We start from the raw sequence: 18,051 nt of genomic DNA, 5'->3' as shown, positions 1-18,051 counted from the left end.
CGTGTGGCTATGTAGAGGTGCACGTGATAAGCCCACCGCATTCGATATTTATTTGGATTGACTTCTTTCAACAGCAGACTTTAGAGATTCAAAAATCCCTCCTCCTAGAATCAACCCATATTCTAAATCTGTGCCATCCAGGGGCGCCTGGGGTGGCTCAGTTGGTTAAGCATCCGACTTTGGCTCAGGTCATGATCTCACGTCTCACGGGTTCAAGTCCTGCATCGGGCCCTGTGCTGACAGCTTGGAGCCTGGAGCCGGCTTCGGATTCTGTGTCTCCGTCTCTTTCTGCCCCCTTCCCCGCTCGTGCTCTGTTCTCTCTCAAAAATAAATAAACATTAAAAAATTGTTTTTAATCTGTTCTGTCCAATATGGTAGCCACTTACCACAGGGGCTACTGGAATTTAAATGAATGACACACGCAGTTCTGTCCCTCATTTGCACCAGCCACATTGCAAGCACCCACCAGCGCACAGGCTGGTGGCTCCTGTGCTGGGTAGTGCCCACCGGACCATTTCCATCTCTGCAGAAAGTTCCTCGGGATGGTGCTGCTCTAAATCCCACAATCAGTGCTAAGACAAGGGACAAAGGGCACTAGAACACAAACTCTGGGAGATCCGGGGGCCTTGCCTTACTGGTCATGACTTAGAGGCATGCGATGCATATCTTAAAATAAATCAGTGAGTATGTGAAAGGCCCAGAGGTATGAGATCCAAGGTGAGGAAACACCCCCTCTGCTGGCTTCCTATAAAGCGCACAGGCTGCTGGCTTCCTGCCCTTCCATCGAGAAACTGTTTTTGTCAACATGCTTCCGAATAGCAGAAAACTGGCTACAAGTCATAACCTCTGAGGTCTGTTCTGTTTTAGTGACTGAAAAATTGCAATGCAGGCTTCAACTTTTAATATAGACTAACATTTAATCTAGCCTAAAGTTTCATTTACTTTTTTACTTTTTTTTTTTTTTTTTTTAATTTTAGAGAGAGAAAGAGAGCACAAGCAGGGGAGGGGCAGAGGGAAAAAGAATCTCAAGCAAGCTCCACACTCAGTGCGGAGCCGATGCGGGGCTTGATCCCACGACCCTGGGATCATGACCTGAGCCGAAATCAAGAGTCGGATGTTCAACCTACTGAGCCACCCAGGTGCCCCTAGCACAAAGTTTTAATACGGGAGAAAAAAAATCTTTTTATAAGGCTACAAAAAATATTACTTTCAAAACTAAGATTAAAGTTTGTGAATTTTCTATCGAATAAAGACATTTAAAATTCAGCTGGTTCATAGCATACCCATGGAAGGACCAGGTTGATAGTCCTCATGTTTTTAGAATTACCCATACTTACGAAGGCATCGCCCCAGTGGATCACCATAATAATTTTCCTTGCACTCACTGCAGTGTTTCCCATCGTAGCCTAATTTACACGGACACTGGCCTGTAAGCTGTGAGAACAGTCATGGGTGAGGAATTGACAAGCTTTGCGATCTAAAAAAAATAATGCATTTTAATACAAAACAGTTTTCCCTCCAGTGATTTAGAACATACAGCTGTGCAAAGGCAGAGGAAGGATGATGGTTCCCACGGCCAGCAACCACCCTCGACAACACCAAGGATCAGGAGCTAATGTGTTTTGGCTCAGGGCCCCTGAATATACCGCCTGCTTCCAGCTGTTCAAGGACAGGTGGCCCCAAACTGGGAAATATACACAGATGTAAATGAAAACAAAACACATAATGGGAAACGGTCCGCATTCTTTTCCTTTACAGTGTTATGGGAGTTCACGCCTAACACAGAGAGGCCACGGACCTGGACTGACATTCATCAATTAATCTGGCAAATCGTGATTCCATTACGGAATGTGCGATGGGGTTTCTCCCAATTGGGCTCGTGTTTTGCTCAACAAAACAACATTTTTTTTGCAATTGAGGCTTAATCATTAAAAAAAATATTTTAATGTTTATTTATTTTTGAGAGAGAGAAAGAGAGAGCACGAGTGGGGGAGGGGCAGAGAGAGAGGGAGACACAGAATCTGAAGCAGGCTCCAGGCTCCGAGCGGTCAGTACGGAGCCTGACGTGGGGCTCGAACCCACAAACCGTGAGATTGTGACCTGAGCCGAAGTCAGGTCCTCAACCAACTGAGCCACACAGGCACCCCAGTCATTTAATGATAGTTATGAACCGTGTTTTGGGGAGAGGTCTGATTTTTTTGTGCATCCTCCCAACTGGATCCTTGACCGGCTTTTCTGAAAATGGAGGAGGTTAGAAAATTAACCGTAGAAAAATACAGAAGCAAATCATTATTGTCACGGTCCTAGGTTATTCTTGACCAAATAAATCTGCTTAAACAACTCTGTAAGTTGCTCAATTTATAAAACGGCTGGATCTACCAAGCTTCTACCCATCTTTGGAGTTTCCATGAGCTTCTGCTCAAATGTAAGGAGTTATGGGGAGCCTACTGTCCCTGAGGCCTGTCATTCTTCTGGTTGTTCTTAACTGTTGCACAATGATTTCTCACAGAGTGAGATTTCTCACACATTTCTCACACGATGATTTCTGACGCAGAATCTGTTCCTTCGTAACTTGCTCCCATCACTCGGTGTCCTGTCTTATGGAATCGCGCAAAACAAGCGGTCTCCCACTTCCTCTCCTTACGGCCCTTCTCCCAGCTAGAGATGGCTGCTCTCAATTTGCATTTGCTTCTTCTCTTCAGGCTGACTACCCATAATTCCTTCAAGCCTTCATCACAGAATAGCAATGGTTCTATTCACTCTCCGGGTCGTCTTCCTTTGGACACACACCAGTCCGTATGTCAATATGACATTTAAAACGTGGTTCTCAGGGAGAACAGCAATGTTCCTACAGCTGCCTGACCCGCACAGGGGACAGTGGGATAATGACTGCCCTGAACTTGGGCCTGGCATTCCCAATACTCCAGCCTGAATGGACATTGTCTCTTTGGCAGCCTGGCCACACTGCTGGCTCAGCTGAAGCACAGAGTGAAAATCCTCAGATGTTTTTCATGCAAGCTGGTGCCAAGCTATTACTCCCACCCTGTATTTATGCAATGGATTTTAAAAACCCAATTGCAAAACTTCACTTTTATCCTGGTAACATTTCATCTTCTTCTTTGCAGCCAACGGGACAGCCCGTCGGGATATCTTGCCTCTTGTTCTGGCTTTATCACATTGGCATCCCACTTTGCAATATCTGCAAATTTGATAATATTTGAGAAGCATGTTTCTCCAACTCCATCTAAACTGTTGATGAAAATATTGGATGGCACATTTGGATCTCTCTGTAATAAGGCACTAGGGATGCTTTACTGGTTGACATAGAGACATTTATCAGTGGTTGTTTAAACAGCTGGAAATTGAAATACCTACCTGTCTCTTCTATACTCCATTAAAAGTGTTCCCTGATTTTAAAGAGCAACATTCCGGGGCGCCTGGGTGGCTCAGTTGGTTATGTATCCAACTTCGTCCAACTTCGGCTCAGGTCATGACCTTGCGGTATGTGGGTTTGAGCCCCATGTCGAGCTCTGCACTGACCGCTCGGAGCCTGGAACCTGCTTCAGATTCTGTGTCTCCCTCTCTCTCTGCCCCTCCCCTACTCACACGCTGTCTCTCTCTCTCTTTCAAAAATAAATAAACATTAAAAAAAATTTAAAGAGCAACCTTCCCCAAGGAATCCCCAATGGACCAGACAATCCCAAATACCCTTGTCATAAGAGGACTTTTTGGTTAAACCAATGCCATCTGACTTTCACCTTGAGCTTCCCTTAGCCTCCATGACTGAACTGTGGTCTTTGTCGAGTGCTGTTGCAAATATACTTCCTAAAAGGTCTGAGAAGCATGCCAGACAGTGATGTCATGAACGTTGGGAGTTCCTCTTGAATTAGGAAGCCAAGAAGTCATGGGGAGAGCTACCATTTTGTTTCATGATTGCTGGCTGCAGGTGTGAGGAGTGGAGGGGGATATGAGACAGGTGTGGTCATCTAGTAGTCAGATACCACTCTCCAATAAAAGGAACCAGCACTCCCTAAAGAAATGGCTGATTCTCGGGGCGCCTGGGTAGCTCAGTCAGTTAAGCGGCCGACTTCGGTTCAGGTCAGGATCTCGCTGTCCGTGAGTTTGAGCCCCGCGTCAGGCCCTGTGCTTGTGGTGATAGCTCAGAGCCTGGAGCCTATTTCAGATTCTGTGTCTCCCTCTCTCTCTGACCCTCCCCCATTCATGCTCTGTCTCTCTGTCTCAAAAATAAATAAAACGTTAAAAAAAATTAAAAAAAAAAAAAAAGAAATGGCTGATTCTAGGATGGGGGCAGGAAACACATCAGATGAGTTTCGAGTATCTTGTCAGGCAGAAAGGGCTTAAAAAAAACCCAAACCCAACAATGATGGGGTAAAAGGGATGCAGAAACCAAATGAAATAAATAGCTCCCAATGACCAAAGCTGGAATAACCTGAACAGCAAAATAAAGCAGTATTGGATTATAACTTGAAGTATAATATAAATGCCCATGACTCCATATGGATATTAAAAAATAATAAATGAGGAAAGGGGGGGATGATGGATAAATCTCCTGTGCAGAAGAATTCCAAGTAATTTACGGAGACACTCTGCCCTCAAGGCAGGAATATGAAACTCCCCACTCCTCAAGCATAGACAGTGCATGGTGACTTTCTTCCAAAGAGCACAGTATGGAAAGGAGGAAAAAGAGTAACTTTACAGCAGAGAAACATGACAAACATTACTTCAGCCAGGTGATCGAGATTTGCGTCTACAGTGATAAGGCGTGCACACAGTGTCGAGTCCTGATAGGATGTGATGAGCATCACATTTTCTCTCCCTGGGCCTCATCCTCAAACCCATAATCCAAGTCTAATCACGAGAAAAATAGCAGGTAAATTTGAATAGAGGGGCATTTTAGAAAATCCTCCTCAAAATTGTTAAGCTCATCAAAACTAAGGAGAGCTTCATCGATGGAGGGTGGGGGAGAGGGGAAAGTGGGTGATGGGCATTGAGGAGGGCACCTGTTGGGCTGAGCACTGGGTGTTGTTTGGAAACCAATCTGACAATAAATTATATTCAAGAAAAATAAGGAGAGCCTGAGAATCATCACGACAAAGAGGAGCTGAGGCTACATGAACGATTACGTGTCACGTGATGTTCTGGATGGGATCTTGGAACAGGAAAGGGATGTTAGGGATAAAACTCAGGAAACCTCCATAAATTACGGACATTAGTTAATGATAATGTATCAATATTAGTTCACTGATTGTGGTAAATCTACGATACTAATGTAAGATGTTAAAAATAGAGGAAACCTCGTGTGGGGTACATCTTCTCTGTACTATCTTCACAGCCTTTCTGTAAATCTATTTTAAAATAAACAATTTATTGGGGCGCCTGGGTGGTGCAGCCGGTTAAGCGTCCGACTTCAGCCAGGTCACGATCTCGAGGTCCGTGAGTTCGAGCCCCGTGTCAGGCTCTGGGCTGATGGTTCGGAACCTGGAGCCTGTTTCCGATTCTGTGTCTCCCTCTCTCTCTGCCCCTCCCCCGTTCATGCTCTGTCTCTCTCTGTCCCAAAAAATAAATAAACGTTGAAAAAAAATTAAAAAAAAAAACAATTTATTAAGGAAAAAAAGGGCATGGTGAGTGTGTGGGTGTGGGTTGGAGCAGGAGGGTGGGAGAGAAAGATAAAGAAAAAAAAGAGAAAGGAAAACACAGTCTGTGTGTGAGAACTACCCTTCAAAGGTTTACTTGCATTAGACTTGACCTTTGAATAAGTTGAACAGCAGAGGTGAAATTGGAGATGAGCCATGGTTATCATTATGATTATTATTAGTTGGGAAAACTCCAGCTTCTAAAATTGGCATTCTGATTCCAATTATACCCTGGTCCCTATATTGTGGATTCACTCTAAATTTCTTGTCACTGTTTCATCCTTCCCTCCAACCTCTATTAATGTGAAAAGTGTCTCAAAGAATATATTAAGCCCCAAACCCTAATCATGACATGAATAGTTTTTTTTTCCATAAATAGATAATGTCATACTAATTTTAAACATGCTCAGGGTACCTGGGTGGCTCAGTTGATTGAGCGTCTGCCTTCTGATTTCAGCTCAGGTCATGATCTCATGGTTCGGGAGTTTGAGCCCCACGTTGGATTCCATGCTGACAGTGTGGAACCTGCTTGGGATTCTCTCTCTATGCCTCTCTCTCTCTCTGCCCCTCCACCACTTGATCTCTCTCTCTCTCTCTCTCTCTCTCTCTCTCTCTCTCTCTCTCTCTGTCTCGCTAAATAAACTTAAAAAATTTGTATGCTCATTGTTTTATTGACTAAAGATCACATGTGCAGTTAAGTAGCATTAATCGCATGTTAAGCAATGTGGATTTGCTCCTAGTGTATTACCCTGCATTCTTCAGGAACAATTAATGCTGGTCTGGTAAGTAACGAGGACATCTTATTTTACCCATACGTAAACCAACTGGTGAAGGGTAGGGAACGACAGCTCAATTGTTTTTTTAATTATTATTTTTTTTAATTGAGAGAGAGAGAAAGAGCATGAGTGGGGTAGACGGGCAGAGGGAGACAGAGAGAGAATCACAAGCAAGCTCCAGGCTCAGCACAGAGCCTGATGCGGGGCTCGATCCCATGACCCTGGGATCGTGACCTGAGCTGAAACCAAGAGTCAGATGCTCAACTGACTGAGCTGCCCAGGCGTCCCGACAGCTCAGGTTTTGAAAATGGAACTGTGGGCTCTGGAAGCACCTGTTGATTTTCGTTCTGATAAATAATTCTGACCAATGATCAATTTCTTGGAGCTTCCCTAGGATTATACATATGCTACAGGGAAAAAGAGAAGGTCGTCTGTATTTCGCTGCGTGTGAATCCAACTTCCCCAGTCACAGAGAGGTGTGGAGAAAACTGAAGCAGGCAAAACTTAACCTTGAGACCCTCATTCTCTTTTTTAGTCCTTTCCATTCCTTGATAAATGCATCTCTCCCCATAGAAGGCCAATCCTGTTTAAAAACATTAACTAGCAACAGTCCATAAAGAAAGCATCATTTACAAATTTGGGAACCACGTCTCCCCATCACTTCCTACTCCAGCACCCTGGTAAGTTCCAAATGTCTTGCCTGGTCACAGTGGCCACTGTGAGAGGTCCGGGGGTCGCAGTTGCATGGCTGACATCCTCTGCCAGGGACCAGATTCCAGTATCCGTCAGCACAACGGTCACAGGTCTGGCCTGTGACGTTGGGGAGACAAGGACATGCGCCAGTGTTGGGGTCACAGAGGCAAGCTCCCTGACCAGGGGGACACGCAGCAGGAGTCACACCGGAAGGATGGCAGGAACACCCTGGGACAACAGAGCCATTGCCGGAGGTAAATTAGGCAGTAACACTGGCTTTCAACAAACCGTACAGACAGCTTTTCAGACCTGGACGCATCATTCCTCCAAATGGCTCAAGGCAGAAACACCTGGCAATATTTCAGATTTATCAAAGAATCTAAGTAAGCTGAATCCATTCAACTCTCTTTGGTCTCCCGAAATAGCAAGTTCATGTGGTTCGGCCAATTGTGTTCTAAGAGCTCACAATTAGGATGACTGAAAACCTTGCTTTTTCCTCATGCTATTCATGATCTGAAAATAAACAGTCTATTAAACTGACTTGGGTCCACTGACACAGTTAAATATCTCCTAAAAACAAGTAGTTTTTAAAAAAATTTTAATGTTCATTTTTCAGAGAGAGAGAGAGAGAGAATAGACAGGGACACAGAGAGAGAATAAGCAGGGGCAGAAACAGAGGGAGACACAGAATCCGAAGCAGACTCCAGGCTCTGAGCTGTCAGCACAGAGCCCGATGCGGGGCTCGAACCCACAAAGCGCGGGATCATGACCTGGGCCGAAGTCAGATGCTTAACTGACTGAGCCACCTAGGCATCCCCGCCTTCTTTTTTATTAAAAAAAATTTTTTTAACATTTATTTTTGAGATAGAGAGAGACAGAGCATGAACGGAGGAGGGTCAGAGAGAGAGGGAGACAACAGAATCAGAAACAGGCTCCAGGCTCTGAGCCATCAGCCCAGAGCCCGACGCGGGGCTCGAACTCACGGACCTCGAGATCATGACCTGAGCCGAAGTCGGACGCTTAACCCACTGAGCCACCCAGGCGCCCCTTCCCCCTTCTTTTTTAAATCACAGAATCAAACCCTTGCCCTCTTCTTCATCAGTGATTCTTGAATTTATACCTTAAAGACACTGGATGAACTAGTTCCAGGGCAGATTCCTGGAGATTCAATTCAGTGGGTCTGAGGTAGTCTAGGAATCTGCCTGTTAATATCCCAGCCCAGTCCCCAGGTGATTCTGGCACAGTGCACAGTGGGCCACACTTCACTGCCATAGCCCCCCCCTCCCCCGCCCCCCCCTTGCCGGAAGCCCAGCAGACTTACTTCTGCAGGTCTGATTGATGGCCGATCCAAAGTGACCCGGTTTGCAGAACTGGCAGTTGGGTCCCTGAGTGTCGTGCAGACATCTAAGGCACTCCCCTGTTACCCGGCTGCAGGACTCTGGATCAGTCACATCGATGTTGTTATTGCAGGCACATGGCCGGCAAGGTGCTCCTGAAATTCTGGGATTTCCATAGAAACCCGCAGAGCATTCGCCACAATGCTTACCTGAAAGAAGGAGAGAGGCAAAGGGAGTAAGAAGAGAGGTGTGTGTGTCTGTGTGTGTGTGTGTGTGTGTGCGTGTGTGTGTTGGGGGAGCAGGGATGGAGACTGTTATAGAGAATAATGAATAATTAGGCGCTTTTAGGGGTAACGGGAGGTCACACACTGGAGATGAAGAAGAAAACGTGTTCTGAATTAAAGCAAAACGTTCATTTTAATTTCTTATCCATTCAGAGAGTAAAATGGTTGTTCAGAACTAAGAAGTCCTTAGTGAAGAATGCAAGAGTGCATTCTAGTCTTTCTTCAAAAACCACAGAGTGGTGGGCACTGGGATCCCTGGATCCTTATATAATGGGGGTCACCCGAGTGTGCCTTGGGACCCAAAGCTAATCTGAGCCCCTGTTCTGGTCCTGGAGGTGAACGTGCAGCACCCTGAGATGTGTGTCTAGCAGTGAAGATGGTGACAGTGGTTTTGTTGATGTACGAACCCTGGAGGGTGTCTTTATCAAGCGCTGTCTGGGGAAACCATGCCTGTTACCTTTCCAACCACCGAGCAATGGTAGTCAGTTAGGTGCCTCAACTCTGGGTCTGCTCCCCTCATTTTGGGTCATCCTAGTTAGGAATTCTCTTGTTGGCCAGTCATGGCCTTAGTTCTTAAAAACTGACCAACCAAGCCAAAATGTACATGGAAGAGATCAGAATCATGTAGAGACATAGGCAGCAAATAAGACAAAATTAGCCGTATAATTTATTATCATCACGGTAATTATCATTGAAGAAAACTTCGGCACCAGAGTTTCAAAATATGATTAAGTCGAGTGGCTTTTATGTTTTTTTCCTTGTTTGCATCACACACACACACACACACACACACACACACACACACGCACACACTCATGCCTAAACTCTTCAAAATAAAATGCTTGGTAGAGAGACAGGCAAAAATATTGAATTGACTTCTACAGTGTCTGTGTGATGCCCAAATCAGTGCTTCAAGACATCTGAAAAAAGAAGTTATATCTTTGAAATATCAGCCAAATGGATTGGTTGGAATTATATAAAGAAAGCATTTGATTAAAATTTCTTAATTTTTAATTGCTTATGTTAGATGTTGTATAAGACATACATGTTACTTAATCACATACGTATCTTGCTTAACATGTGATGATTGAATTTGAAAGAAATCAATCTGATTTGAACTCATTTGGTCAGTTTTCCAGAACATTATTTAAAAAGTTATAGCTCAGAGGAATGAGCTTTTAATTGTCGTTGGTTTTTGAAACATTCAAATTCTTTGTTCAGTAAAGCATCAGTGTACTAAGTTGTGCCTTCTTTTTTTAGAGAGAGAGAGAGAGAGAGCAAGAGAGCAGGGCAGAAGGAGGGAGAAGGAGAGAGGCAGAGAGAGAGAGAGAGAATCCTAAGCTGAAGCCCATACTCAGCAGGGAGCTGGATGCCAGGCTCAATCCCAGGACCATGAGATCGTGACCTGAGCTGAAATCAACGGTCAGATGTTCAACCAACTAAGCTACCTAGGCGCTCCCCAAATTGTGTCTTCTTTCTATTAACTCATATTCGGTACCCCTCAATTGTTCGAGGCAGATAAATTACGAGCATGGAATCATGTTTTGAGATAGCAGTATGGGATGGAAGAAAAACACCATCATGAACTATACTGTGTACCTGCATAACCTTGAAGACAATTGCAGATCACATCTGAGCTCCAAGGATCCTGATAACAGGAATGAGCAAAATACTGATTACTCGAGGGAACATCCGGACATGGGCAAGGACGGCAGGAGCGTCCTGAAGGAGGATCCCCATAGTAACCATCGATGCACCTGTCGAGACAATTTCTTTTTACCAAGTGTTCACAGGAAAAACTCCCATTAGCCGATGTGGATTTGCCATGCTTGAGGACAGTGCAACTCTCAAAAGTCAACATTTTAGAAGATGCTTGCTTGCTCTGTGAAGTGAGTTTTTAATTTTTATTTATTAAATTTTTTTTTATGTTTATTCATTTTTGAAAGACAGAGAGAGACAGAGCACAAGCAGGGGTGGGGTAGAGAGAGAGGGGGAGATACAGAATCTGAAGCAGGCTCCAGGCTCTGAGCTGTCAGCACAGAGCCCGATGCGGGGCTCGAACTCACAAACTGCGAGATCATGACCTGAGCTGAAGTCGGACGCTCAACCAACTGAGCCACCCAGGCGCCCCGAAGTGATTTTTTTAATTTATATCGAAAGTCCCAAGATATAGTCATTAAACTCGATATAAAAGTCCCAAGGTATTGTCATTAAACTCAATATAGTAGCAGTTAATTTACATGTCATATTTCAGGGACATAAAAAGCAAGGTGTCAGGCAAATAAATGCCTAGCTTTTATTTAATCAGACAACGTCTATCTCATAACAAGATTCTGAAGGACACCAGGACTGATACTCTGTTTCGGCCATCCCCCACCCAGAGATCATTCTACGCTTAAATACTGTTGAGAATCTACTCAGTGGTCTTCAGAGAGTGTTGTGAGACCGGAACAAAAGAAACAAAACTAAAAATCAAAGTGCATCTGAATTCCATACCTTTCACAGTTTCTTCCTGTTGTAAAACCCCCGCAATTGAAGCATGACCCTGTCTCTGGATCACAAAGTTCAGCGAAACCATTACAAAGGCAAGGGCGGCAGTTGGGAAATCCAAAGTAGCCTGCCAGGCACCGATCACAACGGAGGCCAGCCACCTCCCCCTGGCAGGCGCACTGTCCCGTTATTTGGTCACATACAGCGCTCTTTGAGCCTTGAGGGTGGCAGTGACATGCTAGATAAAGAAAGAGAACATGTTGGGTGGGGGCACGTGGTGTGCTGGCGGACTGAGTTATGGTCCTGATTTTGTAGTCCTGAACTTACTGTAGCATCCCAATCAGGTAAATAAAGAGTCTGAGAACCTGGCATATACTGAATACCAGGTCAACGTTTATTAAATAATTCACTGATTCACCCAATGAACAGGATGCTGTGAGCCGTTGGGTCTCATCAGCACTATTTATACAGAGGACCTGAACAAGGAACATGCCTTTTTTTTTTTTTTTTTAACGTTTGTTTATTTACTTTTGAAAGAGAGAGAGAAGGAGACAGAGGATCCCAAGCAGGCTCTGTGCTGTCAGTGCAGAGCCCAAGGTGGGGCTCCAACTCATGAACCGTGAGATCATGACTGGAGCTGATATCAAGAGTTGGATGCTTAACTGACCGAGCCACCCAGGCGCCCAACAAGTAATGTGTTTTTAATGACCTAAACTTCCATTTATCATGTGAGTCAAAACTTCAAGATTATAAAAAATGACACCTTTCGGGGTGCCTGGGTGGTGCAGTCGGTTAAGCGTCCGACTTCAGCCAGGTCACGATCTCGCGGTCCGTGAGTTCGAGCCCCGCGTCGGGCTCTGGGCTGATGGCTCAGAGCCTGGAGCCTGTTTCCGATTCTGTGTCTCCCTCTCTCTCTGCCCCTCCCCCGTTCATGCTCTGTCTCTCTCTGTCCCAAAAATAAATAAACATTGAAAAAAAAATGACACCTTTCTCAAGATGGTTGGATTTTTTCTTTTTCCTGGGCTCAATCAGAAAGGCTCAATCCCTTTCTGACAAAGTGGATCCTTTGAGCCAATCTTCCCTATACAAAAATGGGATATGGAAGACACGTTTGCTCCTTTGTGTATATCCCTTTGTGCATCTCAAGCACTTTTTTTTTTTAAGAAAGGGAGAGGGGGAGGGGGTAGTAATAATGGACCTAAGCACTGTGTGCTGAAAAGCCAGTTGCCAGGGCGCTGCCTTTCTGAACCATGACTGAAAATATATGCTCCTTTACCTTAGGAACATGGTTCCTATGATAGGTTTCTGTGGGGAACAGTATTCTCACTATTGGTTTACAGCATGAACAGAGAACTGTATACCCTGAACATGACGGCCATGAGAATGTGTCACCATGTATGGGACAGAGACCCGTCTAAACCCTGATTGATGGGGAGATTATAGAATGAGTTCCATGGCTGTTTGGGACCCCAGCACCACAGAAGGTAATATCTAGGTGACAGTCTTGTCCCCTTTCTTGACTTCCCAATGTCATCGTTGTTTTAGCCTGGCCAGCCACGGGGCGTCTGTGCTAGATCCTAAAGCTGGGTCGGCACAGCCAACTCATTTCCTGGTGCTCCCACATCCTCCCTGGACTGGGAGAATCACAGGCCATGTTCTCATCATCACTCACGATTCCTAATGGAGCTCTGTACACATTGGCACCCACCAAATGGAGGAATGAGATACGACGGAAAAATTTTCTGTACTCTTGACCTACACGGACAGACAGCCTAAGTCGTGTGGCCAAACTCCCAATCCCTACCCCCTCTTTTCAATTCCCCCTCTGATTTTCCTGCCTTCAAAACTCCAAGGTTGTGCCCATGCATGTCTTTCCCCCCACTGTGTTTTTGCTACGTACGGTGACAGCCATGATGTCCTAAACCGTAGCTTCCTGTGGAGCACCTGTCACAGCAGCGCCCGGCCACGTGGGGCTTACACTGGCACTGGCCCCCAAGCCGGCTGCAGTTGGGCCCCACCGAGCCCTGGGGGTGACACTTGCAGGCTGCGGGGAGACAAAGGGGACAATTAGAGGTGCGGGAAGTGACAGGGGTGCACCTGGTCCTCGTGGGAGCTTTAGTTCACCTCTCTTTCATTAGATACTTCTCTAATCCTTAACTCCCTCATCTGTTAAATGGGGAGAATACAGGATCTACCCCAGGGGATTATAAGGACTAAAGACAATAATGCCTGTGAAGTCTTTAGAACTGTGTGGCATGTAGGAAGTGCTCAGTAAACATTATGTAATAAACAGATCTTACCAATGAATGTTACTCAGTAAGTTAATGAAAGGCTTAAAATAAGTTGTTTTCATAATAGTCCCAATATAATTATTATTATTTCCAATTACTTCAATTCCTGATGATCCATGTAGGTGCTGGGCTATTTGTTTGATTTCCCTTATTCTATATGTTTCACGAGATGGCAGGCATCCTGAAGGCAGAGTCCTGCCGGGTAATGGGAAAAGCCTTTGCTCAGAATTCAGGAACCCCAGGCTTTCATTGCAACTCTCACTCTATACGAGTGTTTCTCAACTGGGGGGAGATTTCGCTCCCTCAGGGAACATATGACAAAGTTTGGAGACTTTTTTGAACGTTGCACCTGGGGGGAAGGTTCTCCCGGTATCAGGTGAGTAGCAGGTAGGTAGGCTGCTAAACATCCCATAATGCACAGAACAGCCTTCCATGCCGACCCCCCCTCCACAACAAAGCATTATCCGGCCCCAAATTTCAAAAGTGCAAAGGGTGAGAAATACTGCTCTAGAGCTTAGTGAAATGGACAAGTTACCTAGTGTTTTGGGACCCCAATAGCCTTGTTTATTAAATGAAGGTTTAATAAAGGATGCAGGATGAAAGAAGTTGTTTAGAGTTCCTTCCAACCCTAAAATTCCAGGATTCTGAAGAAGTATTTTTGGAGCATTCTTTCAGGAATCTAGCATCCCAACACTACTCCAAGGCTCCTTTTTAATTTTAATTTAAAAAAAATTTTTTAAAATGTTTGTCTTTATTTATTTGGGGGGGGGTAGAGAATGCGAGTGGGGGAGGGGCAGAGAGAGAGGGAGAGAGAGAGGATCCTAAGCAGGCTCTGCGCTGTCAGTGCGGAGCCCGACGTGGGGTTTGATCTCACAAACCGAGAGACCGTGACCTGAGCTGAAATGAAGAGTCAGACGCTTGACCGACCGAACCGCCCACGGCCGCTGCCAGGCTCCTTTTTTGGTACATTTACTGTACTGTGCATTGTGATTCTGACACATCAAAAGACTGCTCTGCGTATCTAATCATTGGGCAATTGGTATTGACACTGATCGTTTGGACTAGACGCTAAAATGAATTAAATCCGTTCATTCACGTCCCAAAAAGCAGCACATCGGGAGAGCCCATTAAGCCACTACTTACCTACTGCCCCATTGTTTAGCCTGGCAGACATGCTCACTATGAGCCTTTCACACGCACCCGGGAGCATCTGAGGTCCTGTTTTCAAGGCAATTTCAACACAGTTGTGCAGGTGATATTCATCCAAATCCTGCTTGCTGCAGAAATTCTCCAGTGAATTGATCTGGGGAATCAGACTAAGCTTTGGAAATAATACGAAAGGAAAACGTACATTCATAATGGTCTCCCGTTCAAGATTCTACTTATAAAAACAATGAGATCTATGAGAAAATACTTTAAAACAAGATTTTAAGATTTTCATTTTATTTAAGAAATCTTCAAATAGGCACATCTATTGACTTAGGACAAAGAAAATGGGACTTTTTTTTTTTTAACCCTCCTTAATATATTATTAGCTTGCTAATAAATTTGTCTTAGGTTTCAAAGACTCTTAACCAGGCGACGTGCGATAAATTCAGAAATTATGGCTCAGTGCATCCCATTGTGTCACTGGGGAACTCTAATTCCACAAAACTCTCCTTTTAAAGTTTTGTTCTTTTCAATTACATATGAACAGTTCTACATCAAACTGGCTGCCTCTTGGAGAGTCACAGTGTAGATTAACACACTAATGCTCTGAGAAGTCCTACAAGAAAGCTACTTTTAAACTCTGTGTTTCCATACTTACGTAACCACTTGCTCCTATATTCAAATAACACTAACATCCCATAAACCCAATATTTCACAGATGCATTTTGGGAATTTCTGGCCTAGACCATACAGCGGTTAGAGGGACAAGTGCATTGTTCTAAGCGTCTTCTCAAAGATGACTCGTCTGTAGTTTGATGTGAAGAAAAGACATACAGTTATATTTCTTGAGAAGATTTTATCTAGGTTATAACCTACTACCATTTACATTTTTTAAAGCTTACTTATTTTGAGAGAGCGAGCATGTACAAGTGGGGAAGGGGCAGAAAGACAGAGGGAGAGGGACAGAATCCCAAACGGGCTCCGCGCCGACAGCAGTGAGCCCGATGCGGGACGCGAACGCACAAACCACGAGATCGTGACCTGAGCTGAAGTCGGACGCTTAACTGACCGGGCCACCCAGGCGCCCCTAAAATGTTTTTGAATGGCTTGGATGATGCAGCGGAGAACATGTTGGTACAGTGGAACTGATCACAAGTTGGTCATTCTGAACAACTGGTAGAAAAAGCAGCATTGACATTAAGGTTTAATTCACCAGGTCAGGTTAAAAGAGCGAACTGGGTATCTCCCCTGGCCTTCTTCCTTTGTCCATTCTGAACCTCTTTCCCATGATCCTTTACTTCGACCCTCTTTCAACACCCCCAGCCCCCCGCCCCCAGTCCTTCTCTGTCCTTTGACACCCCAGCAAGTGGAAACTCAACCCTGGGTGCCTATTTCACAGAGTCTCCACTCCTCAAACCTCTATCCTCACCCTCCCTGCACTGTCTCTTTCTCCTCTTACTTCACAGAGAAAATGGAGCCTCCGACTTCCTGCCTCCCAAACTCCCCGCTCACAGGTACTTCCCCCGCCCCGTTCCTGGCTCAGCCCTTAGGAAGAGGTGTCCACCACTCTGCCCTCAGCCTTTGCGAAACTTCTCTGTAGGTTATGCTTTCGTTAAGCGTTTCCTTTCAACCGGCCTGTCAATGTGCTTAAATCTCTCCCATTTGTAAAATCACCTCCTTGATCACATATATTTCTCCTGCCACTGCCCCCCCCCACTTCTGCCCTTTGACTAATTCCTTGATAGTCAAATTTCTCGAAACACGGTCTCCTGGCCACCCTCATTGCCTCTTCTCCTCCCACCTCTCCCCTATGCAACACCTCTCTGCCCACCCACCCCTAAATGTTGGGATCCTCAGGGTTCTCTCATCAGCCCCTTCTTACTCCACATCCCCTTCCTAGGTGACCTTGACAATGATGTTGCTTCGGTTACCATCAATACATTGTTGACATCTGGATCTAGGTCTCTTGCCCACATCTCAATTATGGGCTCTAGATCTGCACAGACAGGCTTATTGGCTGTCCCACAGGCACTGCAAACCAACACACCCGAAACCCACTTTCCTTTCCTATTGGTAGGAAATAATGTCACCATCTGCCAATGTACTCGGTGTAGAAAACTGGAGGTCATCTTTTTTTTTTTTTTAAGTTTACTTATTTTGAGAGTAAGAGAGAGAGCATGAGTGGGGGATGGGCAGAGAGAGAGATTGAGAGAGAGAGAATCCCAAGCAGGCTCCTTGCTATTAGCACAGAGCCTGATGTGGGGCTCAAACTCACGAACAGTGAGATCATGACGTGAGCCAAAATCAGGAGTCAGACGTTCAAATGACTGAGTCACTTAGGCGCCTCAAAAAGATCATCTTTGATACTTGCCTCTTGGTCATCAACACTCCCCACCCATCCCATGTTCCCCCAACATCGAGTCAATCACAGGCTCGATCCATCTAACCTCTTAAATGTGTCTTCATTCCCCCATCGCTGCTCTAATTGAGGCCATCTGGATCGCCATGGTGGCAGACCAACAGACGTCCCATCTTCCACTCTTACCCCTTTCCCCCATCAATTTCCTACCTTGCAGTCACAGTGATTCCTTAAAAGCCAGTTTGTTCAGATAACCCCTCCTTAAAACCTTCAGTGGCTCCCTATTGCCTCAGGATAAAATCTAAATTCGATCTCTTTTCATTCTGTTATCCCCCAACCTTTTGGCTCAGTGGTTCTGTTTGGGAGATGCTGCCCCCTAAGGGGGCATTTTGGAAATTCCAGGGGGTGGTTTTGGTTGTCATGGCCATTGGAATGAGGTGTGTTAACTGGCTTTTAGTGGGTGGGGATCAGAAACCCCAGACATATTGACAAAAAAGAAAATCATCGCATGGCTCCTATAGCGTTCGAATGTCTCACCAAAAATCCATGAAGGAGAAATCCTTGTTTACAATTCTGAGTTGAAAGCCCTGCTCTATGTTTTAAACAAACATGTTACACATGTTTGTAACACACCTGCTTTCATGGCTGTCTCGTGTAGGGTGATTCTGCACATATGAGCATGTCCCTGCCACATTATGTCTTCTGCATATTCATGCCTGTGCACATACATATTGAAATACATAGTGTTTCTCTATAAATTACTCTCCTTTTAGGTCTCTTTGTATTTGCACATCACATTGACGTTATTTGGAAAGTGTAGGCTATAACGCCTATGAATTGCATTTTAAATTGGTGGAGGGTTACAAAATATTTGTCATAAAGTACAAATGGGTTGGGAAGGGGCGCCTGGGTGGCTCAGTCGGTTATGCGTCTGACTCTTGATTTCAGCTCAGGTCATGACCTCACGGTTCGTGAGATCGAGCCCCACATCGGGCTCTGTGCTGACAGTGCAGGGCCT

At 45.1% G+C, this 18,051-nt stretch overlaps 1 protein-coding gene across 1 annotated transcript in view; it reads right to left on the bottom strand.

Annotated features, from left to right (window-relative positions):
* The window catches only part of LAMB4 (laminin subunit beta 4), a 99,934-nt gene that overhangs the window by 32,610 nt on the left and 49,273 nt on the right, over positions 1–18,051 (bottom strand). The window contains exons 18-24 of the mRNA XM_043588590.1: positions 14,669–14,846; positions 13,135–13,278; positions 11,241–11,472; positions 10,344–10,501; positions 8,445–8,669; positions 7,131–7,351; positions 1,338–1,434 (exon numbers count right to left, since the gene is read on the bottom strand). Of these exons, the coding sequence (XP_043444525.1) occupies positions 1,338–1,434; positions 7,131–7,351; positions 8,445–8,669; positions 10,344–10,501; positions 11,241–11,472; positions 13,135–13,278; positions 14,669–14,846 (1,255 nt within the window). The remainder of the gene's footprint in view (positions 1–1,337; positions 1,435–7,130; positions 7,352–8,444; positions 8,670–10,343; positions 10,502–11,240; positions 11,473–13,134; positions 13,279–14,668; positions 14,847–18,051) is intronic.

Source organism: Prionailurus bengalensis, chromosome A2, assembly GCF_016509475.1.
Source record: "Prionailurus bengalensis isolate Pbe53 chromosome A2, Fcat_Pben_1.1_paternal_pri, whole genome shotgun sequence".
In the NCBI taxonomy this organism is placed as follows: domain Eukaryota; kingdom Metazoa; phylum Chordata; class Mammalia; order Carnivora; family Felidae; genus Prionailurus; species Prionailurus bengalensis.
This window is presented reverse-complemented; position numbering and strand designations above follow the sequence as displayed.